At 36.2% G+C, this 19,206-nt stretch overlaps 1 protein-coding gene across 2 annotated transcripts; it reads right to left on the bottom strand.

Annotated features, from left to right (window-relative positions):
• Positions 1 to 645: 645 nt before the first annotated feature.
• On the bottom strand, positions 646 to 7,712 carry LOC126376754 (stress-associated endoplasmic reticulum protein 2). Of its 2 annotated transcripts, none has more exons than XM_050024322.1 (3): positions 7,565 to 7,712; positions 4,536 to 4,648; positions 646 to 1,593 (listed from the first exon to the last, which is right to left on the bottom strand). In XM_050024322.1, the coding sequence occupies exons 2-3, from the start codon at positions 4,620 to 4,622 to the stop codon at positions 1,486 to 1,488; spliced, it is 195 nt and encodes a 64-aa protein (XP_049880279.1). In that variant the 5' UTR covers positions 4,623 to 4,648; positions 7,565 to 7,712; the 3' UTR covers positions 646 to 1,485. The 2 variants fall into 2 exon arrangements, with proteins under 2 accessions (XP_049880279.1, XP_049880281.1); XM_050024324.1 differs by lacking the exon at positions 7,565 to 7,712 and adding an exon at positions 4,894 to 5,041.
• Positions 7,713 to 19,206: the final 11,494 nt, after the last annotated feature.

The following is a 19,206-nucleotide window of genomic DNA, read 5'->3' as shown; positions in this document are numbered from 1 at the left end:
AATTATGATGGTAGGGAGTACTATTTCATACGAGTTTATTGACATTAGTTACAAACTGAAGTATGCAAGCGTTCCCTAGATAATAGGTATTTTCAAAACGTCAAGCCAGCGGGAGCAAAGAACTGCCTTTATAACTTTGGAACCGTTGAAGTACTCATTTCGGTATTTTGCAGGGGGTAAGTACTATTTCGGTACTATTTTTTGGCGTTTAAATCAAAGCGAAAGACCTTGTCGTTAACTCTCGCCAAATTTCGCTCACCGTCAAGCTAGCAAGTGCAATAAAACATGGCTATAAATCCAGAACCGTGAAGGTACTAATTTTTTTACAACAGGTACTATTTTTTTCAATAAGAGTACTATTTTTTGGTATGGTAAATTTATTTTTTCGTGCCCATTTTTTTTTGAGGCCGCTAGCTTGACGCACACATATTTTGAGAATATAATATTAAGAGAACGAAGGATTTTTTAAACGTGGTGAACTAATTAGCTTCACTGGAATGATTGGATGTTTCGTTCACATCGCTTGTGTCGCTACCGTGGCATAGCTCTATATTACGATGTAAACCTATTTATGAAATAAAAAAGCGCTGAAACGAATCTTCCGCTGGAACTTTGAGGTGTATTACAATAAAGAAGAGACATAAAGAAACCATCATGTATTATGACAAATATACTGTATTTAAACAAATAAATTACATTTACAATTAAAAATAGAACCGACAAATAATTTCGTTACAGTGGCGCGGATTACGGAATTTCATTCAATTCGATTGTAAACAATTGGGCATAAAATCAATAAAATATAAGACGTAGTCTCCGAAGAGAGCACGATTGTGCGTCTGTTACAAGACTAAAATAAAACTCATAGGAATGGAAAATAATTTCAACAATTAAAATCTAAATGCTTCGATTTCTCACCTTAATATTAAATTTCAATTTTATTTTACAATATACAAGAATATAGTACGTACATTTGAGATTATAGTTGGGAATCTGCGCTTAAATAGTTAAAAATAAACGTTAATAACGCACGTGGGTAGCTACATATAGCGCAGGTGGAGTGTTTACACACACAGTCATTGTCACTGTTCAATGTAAACACTCCTTGGTATTCAATTATACACGGAAATTGGCTCGAGAAGTTTCCATTCGAACAAATCCACTTTAGAAAGGTGTAAAAACATCTTTTACGTAACTGAAATTGCAATTGGAATCAGCGTTTCGATAAGATGTTCAACCGACCAATCAGGCGTTGCCGTTATCACGTCACCTCGTCACGATTGGTTGGTTCGGCGGCCATCTTATTACGTCAGCGAAATTGGGACAGTCCAGTATAAGAGTCAAAAACCATGGGAGTATACCATATTTTTGGGTAATTTACCCTGGAATTAGGGTAATGTACCGTTGTCTACTCTTAAGTACTAGGAAACCAGTCGAGCCAGGGAATTGCACTGTTCACTATGTTATCAGTCGGGATCACGAGGTCTAGGCCAGTCGGATGGACTGGATGATCTGGAAGACGGCGGACCCGCACACCACGAAGATGAAGAGAGCTAACAACCACGGCGCTACTGGGTACTGGTCGTCTTTTTCCTGCAAACAACAAATAATGGAATTATTAGTCGCTATTACCCGGTGAATGTTTGTATTTTATAGTTTACAAATATACGACCATATTTGTTAATGGGTAGGGCAGAGCCACAAATAATTAGAAGACAAATTGCAGTCACTAACACGAAGTCCTAAGATGCTGCTAAGATGGTGCTGATAGTTATACCTCGCAGAACAGAAAAGGGACGGGTAATCGACAGGCATAACATTTATGGAACACACGTCAATTTTAGGCAGATTTTAAAATCCGTATCGAAATTTTACAATGCCTAATGACAGCACACGTCAAACGGGTTGCATATCAGCGAGAAAATTCTATTTGATATCAACTCAGAATCGTGATCTGAATCATCCTTTAAAGTTTTCGTTTCGATGTCACTAACACCCTGTATAACACAGCGTAACACTTTAACTTACATGTGACCAATATAAGCACGCGGTCACTAAACAGGTTCCGATAGTCACGCATACTTGAGTATTTGAGAGTTAATGTTTGGCGACTAGACGCGTAAGGTCTTGAATTGTTAATTATATTAATATTATTTTGTTTAGAAATATTGTAATACAATTTATTCGTAGGTAATAAACGATGACTAATAAAAAAAAACATGCGACAATTCAATGCCACAGGTGGCATGCCGATGTTTTCAATAATATTACCAACTACGCATTTCTTTTAGCGAAACCTTTCAATAAAAATAAAATAGTTTTTATCAGTTAATATTTTTGTGTTAATCACAATTGTAATAATTTCAAGGTGCAGATAACGTTATAATTGTAAACACGCAAGGTGATATTGGAAATATGCACAATTCTTCTTCTTTTACTTGGTTGAGTGTTGGGCTCACGATCCGGAGGTCCCGGGTTCGAATCCCGGTGGGGACATATCAGAAAAAATTACTTTGTGAATCCTAGTTTGATCAGGACATTACAGGCTGATCACCTCATTGTCCGAAAGTATGATGATCCGTGCTTCGGAAGGCACGTTAAGCCGTTGGTCCCGGTTACTACTTACTGATGTAAGCGAGTAATCGTTACATCAGCTACGTCTGGGGCCTTTGGCGGCTCAATAATAACCTTGACACCAGGGTTGATGAGGTTGGTAATCGACCTCATAACCCACATTGAAGATATTCATATTTTTTGTCGAACGTCTCATCCGCCTAAAACTACTGCAGATTCTCACAACCTGTATAGGCGTGGCGAATACAATATACTATTATGAATTGTGTAAAATCTTTAAAAGTTTTGTATCAAATAGAGATTTGAACAATCATCAAAACTTAGTCACACCTATTGAAAGAGGACAGAAGTTTATACAGGCAATGGTGCTAATTCCTGTAAATACCATCTAATTTTATTTTAAGTTATATCTGTCATTTTCTTATCCGCCGAAAAGGAAAGGGACGGGTAATCGACAAGCATAAAATTTATGAAATCTAAACCAACCGTCTAAAAATTTTACGTCAGTCAATAACCCGACACATTAATTTACTCATTCTTCCTAAAATTAAGAGCTGTGAATCATCCGTCCCTTTCCTTTTCGACGGATATGAAAATGACGGATATAACTTAAAATAAAATTAGGCGGTGTCTCCAGGAATCGGGGCCAATATTGTAAAATACAACAATAAGTATAATTTTATCAACATCAGTTGAAAATGTAAACTTTAGAATATACCATGCAGATATAATTTAGGACTCATGTAAGTATATGTAGGACTCAACATATTCATGTTATGTCTACTTGTTAAAATCAAGATCTATGCAACAAGTGTATTTCATTAATTGATTGACTCAACGCATAAGTTATCTAAATTTCTTTTAACTTGTTTATCCCCAAAGACAATGAGGTAGTACAGCCATTCACTTACTTAATTGTGCGTGAGTTTGAAGTTATGCTTTGTATACATTTTGCCAGGGTAATCATCAAGGAAGTGAGAGAAGTCAGTTTGTAAACACACCAAGCTTCCCATCGCTGTCTGTCTTCGATCTCCATCCATCAAAAGAACAGCGCCTTATTTTTCAGTTGCCTTCAACTTGCGTGCGAATATGCCTGTCTCATCTTGCAAATGACAAGTTCTAATGTGCTACGTGAAACGGGTATATATTTTCGATGAGTATATGTTTACTTGGAAGCGAAACCCTTTTGGTGGGTTTGCTCTTGGCCTCAGACTTGCCCGTAGGCATTGACGAGGCCTAATAGGGAGCGAGCTCGTCCAGAAGGTGCCTGTTCACTCTGGCCTTGCAAAGCACCCGAGTTATATGCATTCGGAAATACAGAAGACGGCAAAGAATTCCACTCCCTGACTTTGAGCCCACCCTAACATAATACAATGTAGCTACATACAGTCAATTTATTACCACTTGTATATGTACATACATACTTATTAGGGCATGGTTAGGGCAAGATACCTATGTCAGGGGCAATGCCTTCAGCTAGGCCAAGTTATCTTGGTCAATGCCAAAAACATAAAAAAAAACATAAAGCATAAAAACATAAAGAAAACCTCACAATAGGGCTTTTTGGCGGGAAACGGGAAAGAGACAGTTGCTTTCTTCATTGAATAATCTAAATAATTAATACGAAGTGGTGTTTTGTGGTTAATGATCGCATTAAGTTAGTCGGAAGACATTCGCGAGTGTTATTATATCGGAGTATTCAATGAACAGTGTATCTGCCTATTTTCGTTTCGTGCAAAGAAGCCGCTTCATAACTCGAAAGTTTATGCGGACTTTCGGTTCGGAATAGGAGTCTACTCCGAGGGTGGGGGCTTAGGTTTCATCATCATCACTTTTCATCATTTCATTAATCATCAAGAAAAAAAATACGTAAGACATGGCTGCATGGGCATAGTTCCCTTTGCCTTACCTTTCGGGGAAAACAAAAAAAAAAACCTCACAATAAACAGCAAATTACTCACCTTGGTGGTCTTAGGCACGTTCCCCCGCTGAGTGATGTTTTTGCTGGCGATCTCATTGGCAATACGCATCCTCTGCTTTGGCGCCATATTTACTTGATTAGTGTATATTTGTCCTGTAAAGACGATACATTCTCTCTTTAGTTGTGCAACTCTAAAATTGACCAACAAACATTAAGCAAGATATCAAGATTATATTCTAAAGAAAAAAAAAAATTTTTGAAGAAAGAATGAAAAGAAGAAAGTCGGTGGGTCGAGCCAAACTCTATGAAATCACAAAAAAATATAAACTGTATTATAACAATTCTAAACTGTTTGTGAGGATAATTCTGTGATATTTTTAATAAACTATTGCGCTTACGCCGTTTTCACTATAAAGCGACGAAACGACATGGTGAGGGTTTAAAAACGCCACATCGAAGCAATTCAGCTAAAAACGCAATATTGCTATTTGACATTTGTTTGCATTGCAGACTTACTTTTATATGCGCAAATTTCAAATTGCAATATTGCATTTTAGATGAATTTGTTCGATTCGACGTGGCCTTTTAAACACCCGAGGTCCGTCGAAATTCACACAGACTACGCATGCACCTACCCTGATCACTGACCATAAACTGATTGGCTAGAAAAATTAACATTCAACACAGTTATTTTGTAAAATGCTACAGTCTACAATATCCTTGAAATGACTATGAAAAGGCAACCTTACATATTCTACGATAAAGTAATAAATAAATTGGAACCAATAATGTAATGACGTAGCAGGTACTGCTTATGTACACAAGTGGCAAGTCAAGTGTGGGTAATTGTAGCAAAAATATGAAAAAAAAAACAACTTTTTTTAAGTTTTTGTGCAACATTTTTCTCTTTCTAGAATTTTTAAAGAAGTATTAATATAAGACATGATATTTAAAAAAATACAATACTATTCAATAATTTATAGTTGAACAAAAAAAAAGAAAAAAAAAAGTTTTTATGCAACATTATTCTTTTTCTATAAGGTTTTGAAAAAAATGTCATTTAAAAAAAAACATTACTATTCCTGTTACTATAAATAATTTACTTACAACTCAATCCGCAGAATGACAATCAACAATCAACCAATACATCTATGAATCAATGTTCCATGAAGTGAACACTCCAAATATCCAATTGTTCATAACGTAAACTGAATAGAATTCAAAAGGGGTACCTACTTTTCATTCTTCTGCTATTTCTATTAAGAAATATTCTGGCCATTTGTCAAAAAAAAAACTATATTTCTCTTTAAATAAGGTAAATAATACATAGGTATATAAAAAAATTAAAAAATGCAAAGATTAATAACTACTCGTCCCCAATCACACAAGTCCCCAGTCTCACTGAAGTCACAACCCCAACTTTGCAAAAAAACTTAGTAGTTACAACCAAAACTGGCTATGCCATTACTAAATAGATATCTATTACTTATTATTAGTTGTAATCTTATAATGGAGTTAATTAGATAATTATATCAATCACTAATTGATAAACTTGATTAAAATGTATGACTGAGCATTCAGCACACACAATCTGGAGGTCTGGGTTCAATTCCCAATGGGGTTATTGTTGAAGTCACTTTGTGAGTCCATAATGTTAGATAGAAAAGAATCAATCAACCTAATATCTTACTGATACATCACTATGCTCATAAACATCATAACACTAGCTTACATACTTTGACAGATCTTATTTTTTTTCTGGAATTTTCTGGCCTGGTTACATAGACCTTTAGGCCACATCTTCATTTTGGAGCTGGTTCCAGCTTCTTCATTTATATTTTTTGGAATGTTTTACTTACCGCGCATTGAGACAATTGCTAAATGTTAAATTATTGAAATATATTCATTAATTGTACTGAACTGTTTAGATAGAATAGATACCTCCTGACACCAGGGTTGATGAGTTTTTTTATTGACCTCAGAAATCCAAATGAGAAATGAAGTTTACTGACATGTGTTATATTCAGTAGTTTTAGGCAGATGAGACGTTCGTTATGTAAAATTGACGATTCAAAGTGTAACTATGTTACCTACTGAATAAAGATATTATGAATTTGAATTGAATTTGAATTTACTTGGATGTATGAAAAAATGTCTGATTTTTAGATCATGCATGATTAATTATGAATTGTTATTGGAACTGCATTAGATTACCCCCTATTAGTGTTCTAAAATCAGTCAAGTGTTATCTAAGACTATAATTATTCCCAGATGTGAACTAGACGCACTTTTTTTTTTTTTACTTCGACTTTTAACTCTTCAAAACCTTCAACAACCCAAACACAATTAGAAAGCAGCAGTTTGTTCATCCACATCCAATTAAATGGGGGAATTAAGTAATTTACGATATCCTAAGCACCAACTTAGATACAGAAATTAAATGAGAGAAAAATCTAGAACTTAAAAGTAATGAAGTATGAATTTAATTTTTTGTAGGTATTACAGTTTAAATGTTCAAATTTTAAATGACTTGATTAAAGACAGTTGTTTTTTTTTATTTAAAGCATGCGACTGCATCAGCGAATCAGCGAAACTTAAGCTTTCATTTTTGTTGAGTTTGGCCCACATAGACAATCTAATTGCTTGCCTAACCAAATCTAATAGATTACGAACTTCTACCAACGCATACAACATTTATTAACATTTGTCACGGTACACAATGCAATTTCCACAAAATAAGCTCCAAAAACACAGAATTATACACGAAAACACGCAAAATATGCTACCTTATCTAAAGAAATTTCACGAAGGTAATATGCCTCGTACACGTAAAATGTGGACGTAAACGGGCGTGAAGAATGTTTAGAAGGAATTAATAAGGTTTATACACGGAATTAAACACTTATTAAACAATAAATCAAGCGTTTCCAACACAAAATTAATATATACCGTGACCCAAAACATATAGGAACTAGCGTTTTATTGGAACGTTTAGCCCTGTAAATTGCTGTTCAGAATAAATATATGATGATATTTAAGGGAAATAAATAAAAAGGACGATATACTCACAGTTAATTCCTAAAATTAGTGGCCTTAAGCCGAACGCGCACAAGTTTCGGTGACACGTATGTAAAAAGTAAAGGAAAAGTCAACCAACAATCTCGAAGTGTCAACACGTTGCCGTTTTCGGACGTCACAGCGGTATTTTTTTACATACGAAGTCGTTTCAAGGTAACGTTAAATACACAACCACCAAAATCATAATACTTTAATCGTATTTTTCTTTCATATAAGCGGGATTATGCCAGAATGGAACAAAATGAGCAGTTACTTATAATTGTACAAATAAAACGCACTCCAAATAACTACGCATGCGCAAAGTGACACGCGTCAGTTTGGTGTTGCTAATGGAAATGGAAAACTATAAATTGTATTAAATAATTTACTTTATATTTTTTGAAATCATTTCCTTTTATATACACACATTTACTTGTTGTTAAAGTATATGTTTTATATTTTTTCATCAATTACTAATTTACATAATACGATGTTTGCGCCATCTAGTGGATAGTAGCTGTATTACCAAAGCTATTTAGTAAGATACTCTTTTCGAAGTTTTCCACGAGATGGCATTATAAAATTTAGTGCTTGCTACTTAACACAAGAGGGCACCAAATTCGCAATCAATGATGTACCGTTCCTGAGAATGTTCCCACTTTGGAAACATTCCTGGCAGTAACAAGGCGCAAAAGTTATGTAAAAAGAGCTTTATTACCTAGCTTTAAGGCAGATAGTACAAGAACGAAGAATTTGAAAGAGAAACAGCCAGTGTCCTTACTATTAAAGAGTTTTTACAATGAGAACATTCTCACTTTGGGAACATTCTCGGGGACGGCACATCAGTGGTCACAATTTGAATTTCTTTCTCCCTCTTACCTCTTGCTACTACTATTGAGCATAATGGTTGGTATTAGGTAGGTACCTATGTCAAGCAATTTCGTTAGGTACTTGCTACCTTTCTACTTAATCCACCTACCACGGGAGATTCTAATAAGAGTTATCCACTTAGACAGACGCCTACATAGGTCGGTATTATATGAAAGAATATTCTCTATTTCTCTATTTCCGTGTTCACTCCGACTACAAGAGACCATTTCTTTTTTAATTTTCGACGTTTTAAAGCTACATAGAAGCTTATATTATGGACATGGATAGGTACGTTCTTATAAGACTAATTTACATAAGTTAACCCAGGTTAAGGTAGTCCAGTTGAAGGAATGTCTGATTCTCACTGTGATATCGGAGGTTCGAAAGTACTACCTAATAAAATATTCGAATTTCGAATTCACGTTTGGATCATAAATGATTATCACGTGCTCAGCGGTGAACAAAAACATTATGAGGAAACCCACATTCACGATAAATGCGTTTCGGAAGTACGATGACGATGGAAGGAATGAATCGAAGTATGAAGGAATCGAAAACCGGACCTGGGGGCCTACCGGCTAATTCGCCGAACTTCGGCGACTTGAAAACGATTCAGATAAATCGAAGTTCGGCGTTTGGTACCGGGTAATTTCCGAAGAATTGGGAACAATATTATATTTGTAGTATGTTCTAATTGATTACATTTCTTTGATCCACCCGCAGGGCTTTTTTGACTATACTATTACACATTACAAATAGTCTAGTCCAATAAGGCCCCGCAAGCTTGTATTTATACAAAATAAATGGATTTATTTATTACAAGTTAAAGATAGATGGATAAATTACTTTATTAAGCACAATGGACACAAGATTAGAAAAAATGTATCTACTTGAGAGATAGGTTGGTTAATGAGAGAGGTGCAATGAAACAAATTATGTAATAACACAAAATAAATAAATATGCATAATGAAAATAGTTTATTTGATGTCAATAAAGAAAGGTTTGTTTAGATGTTGTATTATTGAATAACAAATCTGCCACTTTTGATTACACCACACTGACTTCATAATTTACATTTCAAGGACCACACAAGTCCACTTAATGAACTTAAACATATTAAAATTAAGGAGATGTTCCTTTTCCCTTCTCAAAGTGCTGTTGTTCCAAATATGGTTATCTTGGCTAGCAGTCTAGCACTAACACTCCCATTGGATGCATCACAAATGTAATACACATATCTCCATCACAAACCTGAAAATTAAAATATTTATAGCGACTCAATCATAAGAATCAAAACAAATGTAGCTAGTTAAAGGCATGATTCTTACCAACATAACATGCAATGAATGGTAATACTTGCTATTGAAGAAGGCCTCTTTCCACTTGTGAGGTTGGATAATGGCAATGTGTGTGCCATGGATGCATCCAAGTACTCCAAGAAATCCAAATTTGTCATTAAAACCTCTGGAGACTTCTATATGCTCAGTTTTTGTCCGAGGAAACTTGATATATTATCTCACAATTGCATGCTGATTGACGGCATTTGTCACTGTAATTATAACATACAGATATTATATTGGATTCATGTAATGTTGTAGTATAACTTTAATTATCAAAATATAAGGTAAAATATAACATAATATAGTAACCACCTACCTTAAAGTCGATTGCACAGTTGTAGAGCATTGGACCTTCAGATATGGTCCTAAGTCATGATACAAAGTCCGAAATGCATCTTTTGATAATCTAAAATTACCAATGTAGCTACTCTCTGAAACAAAACAAAATAGATAAGTATGAAATTATCAAAAATCGCTTCTAGTAAGTTCAGCAACTTTTCCTCTGTAAACATTGAGCCACTTGTCAGAAATAATGTTATAAATAGATGTACCTGTGAGAAGTATATACTGGCTTTTCTCTCGAAGTATCCTGCAATCGATTTGCTCAAGATTCTGAAGACATTTTCTTCCGCAGCAGCCCATAAAACGACTATCTCCATGACACTGTACCTATTTAGGTATTTAAACACGAAAATCCACGCCGATATCAATTTTATATTGATTAAGATGTTCCTAAAATTTGTCGCCCACCGTAAATAGCTCCTAATATTGGTGAAAAACAGTGAAAATAAGAAATTAAAATTGATCACGGTTACTGAAAAGTGCCCGGCTTCAACTGACACTTCCAATGGGAATCGGCTTCAGACGCCGAACTTCGATTTTTTACGCGGTAGCGATTTTAGTGTCAAAAGTACTGAAATCATTCGTTCAATCGGCTTGCCGAACTTCATGTGACGTCACGAATCGGGGATCGCCATCTTGGCTGCTTACGCGGTACGACAGAATCAAATCGATGTTCGATTTGCTCCAATCTGAATCGGCTTCGTCTTAGCCGGTAGCCCCCCTGACAAATCTTCATGTTAAATTAGCGGACCCCGTGAATACGGGTATACCTAGGTACCTACACGACGGGATGTGATGATAATTATAAGTACCTATGTAATTATATGTTATAATTAGACAGGTACATAAAACAGCTAATAGCTGAGTTACCTACGTCATTATTATAAAAATACACCTCATTTATATTGACGTAGCTACAGCTCTCCAGGCTTGGTACTTATCCTAAATTCACAATCATTAAACACAAAGAGAGATAGCAAGGGACGAATATAGACAGGAAAATCCACTTTTACAAAACAGAGATGGCACTAGTTCAAGGATATGACGTGATAAGGTGTCAGCGGCTCCACCAATCACAGAGTTCCATTATCCTTGGAGGGTGATCCTTGAGCGCTGATTGGTGGAAACAGATAACGCCTGGCGTAGGGCTACGCCTACGGAGGATCCATTTGAATTTAAATTTCGAAGGGAGTCTGTCTATAATGATTTTGGAGTTCAATGGGTAATATTGGTTGACTGGGAATGTTGTGTGATTCTCTTTGTTTCCGCACACACCGTTAAGGGTGAAGCGTGATGGAGTAACGAGTTAGAGGCAGTTATAAAATGTGTACATTTGAAACCTACTTACTAAGCTTATAAGCGTATAAGTAAAAATATTGTTTGTAGTAGGTAGGTACCATGTAGGTTTTTATTATAAATTATAACAAATATATCTACTACTAATAATTGGGTTAGGTACTAGTTTTAAGATAAATTATCACATTCTGATTACTAAATAAAGACAGAAGTAAAAAACTAACGAAAAATATTTCTTTTTTTCTTTTTAACTTGTTTACGAACTTTAATAAAGAAAAACGTAATAATAAGTCCCACATTTTACCTGACTACCCTATTACCTACCGGGTTACTTTAGATACCTACTATCATAATCCGTTAAATAATAAAAAAATAGGTACATACCTAATATGACTTGAGAGCAGAAAGAAATCGGACAACCTACTTCCTTAGCGCGAACCAGCGGCTTAGGTACTAATGTGCCTTCCGAAGCACGGAATGATCTTATACCTAGTAAATAAAGGATATAAGTACCTATTCAATGTCGACATAAAGTACTTAAGTACTTTCAAAATTAATAAACTGAGTGCTCTTAATTGGTAATTAGGTAACTAAGCCTACTTCAGTATTTTCAGTAACTTAGCACTCATCTAATTAGTCTAATTAATTAATCACTTAATATGAACGTACATTATCTGAATAAGTAGGTATGTGTGCTACTAATTAGTCAGGGCTGACTCTCAATAAGGTACTTAATTTAATCATTAATACCAACATTATCTGAATAGGTAGGTAGGTATGTGCACCATTAAATTATTGAGGGCTAACTCTTAATAAGGTAGTCAATTTATTAATATAATACCTATACAGGGTGATAGTGACATCGTAACGAAAATTTTGAGGGATGATTCAGAGTTGATATCAATTGAAATTTTCCGTCGCAAAAGTATAGAACTGAAAACAATTTAAAAAAATACTAAAATTTTCATAACTTTTCCGACTTTGCCCTAGCTGCCTTTCGATAAATTATTTCTATTATTTTTTTAATATATACCTAGTTTATATCTTGTTTTTGTTATTCACTTGATTGTGCATGCTGTGACTAGGTACTTGTAATTAAAAAAAAACCTGTACCTACTTATTTAATGTCATACTCATCAAATAAAATATACTTTATTAAGCTATGATTCAAACATGAATTCAAACTCATAAAGTCGAATTCAGTAGTTTAGAGCCCGGACTGGATTCGAACCCGGGACACTACGATGTAAAGTCACGCGTTCTCGGAACTGAGCTATCTCGGCTTCACAAATAAGTATAAGTAATAATAATGTAAAATTCCAACGTATTCGCAGAGCTCAGGACTGTTAAAACATTTTTTTGCGAATCACAGACAGGCGGCGGGCGCCAGCCTTAGCTAATATTATTCTACCCTGTCCGCCACGTTGGGACAACAGCGCAGGGAAAGTCAAACGGAAAGTAAAATGTCGATACCTCTACTGTTTTATAGGCTACAATTGTTTTTAACTATGCCTCTTTTCGACGTGACTTCTCGTAGATTTGTCGTATACGGCATTAACTATTTGGCCAGACAAATGGGGAGCGCTGAGAGCTCTGACTCGGTAACTAAGTACCTAATTCAATTAGTGAAAATTCTTAAGTAAGTATTATTTAGAGGGGACTCTGATAGCCCGAAGAATAGGCGTCGGAAAGTGCTTAAATGTCATCATCATCATATCATCCAAGCTGTGTCCGGCGACGTAACATCAGCACGCCTGTATCCTGAAGGGGGTAAGCAGAAGTGTACATCTTCTTATTCTTCTTCTTCTTATCGTGTAGATTGTGAGGTGGAATACTAGCCTCATCAACCCTGGTGTCAGAGTTATTATTGAGCCGCCCAAGGCCCCTGATATGACTCATGTAACGACTACATACGTAGTACATACGTAGTGTGCTCCATAAATTTTATGCCTATCGATGATTATCTGTCCCTTTCTTTTTCAGCGTATAAGAAAATGACAGGTATAACTTAAAATAAAATTAAATGGAGTCTGCAGGAATTAGCACCAATATGTTACTATAGCAGCTTAGAAGCCTGACTGGAGTAGTAATTTATGTCCGAATTCTGAAACTAGTAACCCTAACAAATTTACTCCAAGATTGACTACTTTGACTAGATTAGCTTTAAATTAAATTTTAACATTAACAAATATGTTGCTAACAAACAAGGTACAGAACAGACATACATCACGGTGTCGTAAACAGATTCAGAATATTATGTTAACAATTTGAAAGTGCTTAACACGAAAATAAAAGATAACACGTTACTTACATGTATCTTACTTTTTGTCAATCGCCGGTTTTCCTCTCTCACTCGCTCGTGCGTGTGAGTATACAAAAAAGAGATTTGTCTCTCTTTGTCCTCTTGTTTGAGAGATTAGAGAGATTAACCAACTATAGATAAGGCTTAGAGAAGCGGAAAATCTTTTTAAAGGCAGCCGAAATGTTTAATAATATTGTGCTTGAGGTAAGTTTTAAAAAGTTTGCTTTGTTGAGATGACGAATTTTGCATGATCTATCTATCTTTTTTTTTAAAATATACCTACTTAGTAAGTATCTGTCTGGGAACCAATATCAGGCAGCCAAATTACTAAAATTGTATTCTATATTTTTTTGTTTTCTATTTAAGAACGTCTACGGCCCTGTGTCGAGGTTATTCTTGCAGCTACTTCTCGGCTATACATGTTGTGAGAAGCTGCAGTAGTTCTAGGTGGATGAGACGTTTGACAAAAAATGCATTTTTCAAGGTGTAACTATTTTACCTAATGAATAAAGGTGATTTTGAGTTTGAGTTTTGAAATCATTTTTGAATTTAAAACAGGCTTATACATATTGGTTTTTGTCCACATCCCTCATCCGTGAAATATGCTTCCACACCCGTATCCATAAGCCCCACATCAACACACATCATTGGTCCACAATGGGGCAACATGGGATTGATTTGGCTCATATTTTGTACCACCTTTCAGATCTGGTACACTAGTGGTGTGTGGTCGACTCGACTCGTCAGAACTCAAGTGATGTGGAAGCTAAAGTAAAAAATATTGCGGTTGCAATGTTGCAGCTTTTGCAGTTTTTGGTGGATAAATCGGAGCGGAAAATATGATTTTAAAAAGTAGTAGTCATTGTGATTTTTTTGGGAGAATTTGTGCTACTTGGATTGTAATTATTTGGGTTTAGAAACAGGGACATGACTTATTCTTTTTTACCAGCTAAAACGTGTATCTAATATCATGGTAAGTATAAGAAGACCGGGTATGCTTATTCTATTCTATTTTCTTGTTTCTGGTTGCATCGCCGGGTATGCTCAATCCTATGACAAGCCGCCATTGCTAGCCCTTTGATGACGTAAGTTGTTACCAGTGTGTTACCATTAAATTGGTATCTCCAACGATCCAACGACGTAATTTTTATTATTGAAAATTAAATGAATTACTGACTAATGTATTTAATTACTATTAATTCTCACATAAATAAAAATCTTTACTAAAAGTTTTAAATTTCCTTGCAAAGTAAATATAAAAACATTGGTCGTGGGTAATTTATTTTTTTACGAAATGGCAACGCAGGGTGGATGACGTCAGCTGGACTAACCTTGAAATGTTAGCTGTCACTTTTGAGCATACCTGGTCTTCTTATACCATCTCTAAATATGATGTTTGTCTACTACTTAAGTAAGTATAGGATTGTAGGTAGGGTTCTTATCATATTTCTTCAATTGGTAAGTATATTTAGGCGGATTTACCGGAGCCTTACTTACCTACTATTAAACAGTACGTCTTGACAGTACGTCTAGTTCAATACAATTACTGATAACATTTCAATATAGATAACATTTTACAATAGTACAGAAGCCAGTGTTGTTACGTTCATTAGCATAGCATAGGATGAGGCCGATCGATTCTGTTCTATCTAACACTACTTACTTATGAAAGTAATTCACGAGAGTTCATGCTCTATTTTTCTATCAATAAATTATAATAATAAACAAAAATATGCAGTGATATTAATAAAATTCCTATTTAACTACCGAACTATTAAAAAACCGTCGTCCGCGCCGGCGCCGCTCACTTGCGCACGAGTGACCGAGGATTGCCTATACTTCATATATATTATACAATTTAAAATTGCTCAATACGCCAATGTACATTACGCCCTTTTCATTTATGATTACAGTATATTTTTCTTAGAATGTTAATATTAAAATGTCGTAAACGACAATGTAAAGGTAGCTTAACATAAGTAATGTTATTTCTTTAAAATATAGGTTGTCGATAGTAATTGTTTGAATAAGTTACGGTTGTTTGCACAGATTGTTCGCGATGAGTTTTGACAGGTTCGAGATAAACATTTAGAGGAATTGTGGTTATTTGAGGCAATTTTGTTTTTAGTAAGTAAGACTGTATAGAACTCGGTTAGAGAGATGAAGGTTGGAATCAGTGGCGCCTCTTAGGAGAGATATTCAGCTACGAATTGAAATGAAATGAAATAAACTTTATTGTAGTAATGTGGTCATATCATCATCATCATCAGCCCATTAATGTCCCCACTGTAGGGGCACGGGCCTTCCCTATGAGTGAATACGAGTAGGGAGAACGAGCCTTAAACCATCACGCGGGCCAATGCGGATTGATGGTTATTAACGACTGCTAATGCAGCCGGGACCAACGGCTTAACGTGCCTTCCGAAGCTCGGAGGAGTTCGAGATGAAAACTTTCTTTTTTTTTGTGGTCACCCATCCTATGACCGGCCTTTGCGAAAGTTGCTTAGCTTCAACAATCGCAGACCGAGCGCGTTTACCGCTGCGCCACCTCGCGCGCTTTGGTCATATATTGTGATGGAAGTATATATTATGGCTCAGCACATTCAGTCATATTCTGACATACAATAATTATTATAAATTTTACTCTGAATTAACTAGTTAGCTTTATTTACATCCGATTTAAATACTTAGTAATATATATTATGTCATTGAATTAGCAAGTTGAGTATAAACGCGTTGCTTTAAAAGTATAAATAAACAGTTAAACAAGAGAGCATTCACTTAAATGTTAACAGAATATAAATAAATTAAAACATAAGGTCACGATTACATCCCAAAGGTCAAAGGCTCTATCGCAATGATGAACTAAAGTATCTATCCACACCTCACCGTGCTTTCTGTTAGACCTTCGTCATAGGTGGTGAAAATATTAATATTGGTATACAATTAGATATGTCAAATAATTTCAAGTTTCCTAAATTATTTAAAAAATACATACAATAACTGCGGGTGGTAATTTTTCACCACCGAAATCCCCACGACCCCCAAACCCCAGCGTTTCCGCCCCACGGTAAAGTGGGAGAGAGTACCAGGCGCACATAGCGGCAGGGTAACTCGACACCGCCTCTCGAACGTATGTCGCACTCGCTCATACTGGGTAGTGGACCGGAGTATGCTAGAAGGGACCAGTCACTAGTTATGGAATTGAGTACGACTACAGATTACGCAGGTAATAGTTACTGCGTAAGTAGGATGTACTATACACTATCATGTTGAAAATTACCCTTTAGTTGCTTTTTACGACATAGCCGACATGAAAGCATGAGCTTGCGGGAGTTGCGGGACAAACGGACCGAGGAGCAAGATTTTGTTTGCAGTAACAAAGTTCTATGTTCCATTTTGTGCCCGACTCTGTGTGACCTTATTTTGATTTAATTAAGAATTGCTCTGCAATATATTGTACTTAAGCATAATTTTATTGAAATACTTACTGACCCTAATTTCTGCAGACACTTCCATATTTAATTTTAAGTTATACCTGTACTTTTCTTATCCAGCGAAAAGGGAAGGGACAGATCATTGACAGCTATTCATTTTAAAATGAATAAGTGAATTGTTGAATAACTCTGGTGAATCAAATAGGCATCTCGCTGGTATGCAAGCCATTTGTCGTAGGCTGTCAATTTAATTGTATTTTATTGGCCATTTTGTGTAAAAAATTCAGAGGGCTGTTGTTTGTGCCTAAAATTGATTACCCGTCCCTTTTCTTTTCAGCGGATAAGATAATGACAGGTGTAACTTTGAGTAAAATTAGATGTTGTCTACTGGAGTCTCTTTTCCTAACACAAAAACGTCAAAAACTGGTTCCGTGCCGCATACCGCGGGTCGCAAGGTGCGGATCCCAGCGGGGCCCATACAATCACTTACGCAATTGTTAAACAATACCGTAATAAAATATCATATTACCCCCGAATTAAATGAACATCTCTAACACGGGCAATATGCTGGGTCATTGTAATGGGCTTTGTTGCGCATTTTGTAGGGATCACCCGCCTAGTTATACTGCCTCCCTTTAGGGTGGTAATGTGCATCACAGAGCAGTGTCTGTTTTATACTGTCTAGTCAGTGGGTGTGTAACGGCCTTCTGTTACCACCAGCAACCTGCATTACCTGCACTCCCAGCAAATGCTCCATCTTGGTTACTTTTACTTATGACAACATGTGACAGTCCGCTCTCACTAGTCAAAGTCCGTTTTGCCCGGTTAAAGACCGTTTTGTCCGGTCAAGTCCGTTTTTACTACTTAAGGTGCGTTTTGTCCGGTTAATGCCCGTTTTCACTAGTTAAAGCTCGTTTTGTCTGGTTAATGCCCACCTCTTTAGACTTCATAGTAACTGTGATCCGGGAGCTCACCGGTTTGCTTCTTAAACGCGGAGCGCTGGTTCGATTCCCTGTACCGGACTTGCACCAATGAGTTAGTTGTTAATTTATCTTAAGTGCAGTTTTCACTAACACAATTGGCTCGACCGTTACAGACGGCGCCACGTTGGTCTAACTGAAAGCTGGGTGAGGTGTTGGTACTTAGTTCATCTTGCGATGGACGTACGTCTGACTACATCAGTGGGGATATCGTCGTGAGCTTATGTAAGAAAGAAACAAAGAAAGAAACATTTATTATTTAGGACACCACAGACACGGATTACATAATATATTATGTTGTGTGTGTTTGTTGTATGTTTATGTCCATCTCTTTAGAGAAAACGAAATCCACTTTCTCGTGTCCATTTACATTCCTTTCCAGTCGATTACCGGACAAAGGTCCAAATTCTAGTACCCGGGAGTAACGTAGCAGAAATAGAAAAGAAATCGCCACAGTTCATCTCCAGACACGCGTAAATAGGTGACGCAAATTTTGGCGCCAAGCACAATGCGTCCGCCATTTTGGTTCGCCATTTTTTCTGCAATCTGCGGGCAATTACCTTGTACTTACAGCCTAGTAAAGTAATTTAAGTACTCGCAAGATATCAAGTGTTCTTCAGTTACACTTTCGTTGGGACGTAGAAGAGTGTCTATTTGTCCTTTGTTGAGGCATTATGTTTTGTGAAGAAAGAATGCTTATTCGATTGAGTGGCTGCGATTGTAGTATTTTGTATGAAGGACGATTGATGTCGAGATAAGATTGTTGTTGAGAGCTATCCCCTTACTTGTGAGCGTTTAGGAAAGAATTTTAGATTTTTTCCTTTTTTATTAAAAAGCAAAAAGTTTCGATAAAAATAATAAGTAACGTCACCTTCTTATAAAGAACTACTATTAGTTCTAAAAACGGTCTCTGTGGTCCAGTGGTTGAGCGTTGGAGTCACGATCCGGAGGCCCTGGGTTCGAATCCCGGTGGGGACATATCATAAAAATAACTTAGTGAGCCTATATACGTCCCACTGCTGGGCACAGGCCTCCCCTCAATCAACCGGAGGGGGTATGGAGCATACTCCACCACGCTGCTCCAAT

The sequence above is a fragment of the Pectinophora gossypiella genome, chromosome 21, assembly GCF_024362695.1.
Source record: "Pectinophora gossypiella chromosome 21, ilPecGoss1.1, whole genome shotgun sequence".
Classification (NCBI taxonomy): domain Eukaryota; kingdom Metazoa; phylum Arthropoda; class Insecta; order Lepidoptera; family Gelechiidae; genus Pectinophora; species Pectinophora gossypiella.
This window is presented reverse-complemented; position numbering and strand designations above follow the sequence as displayed.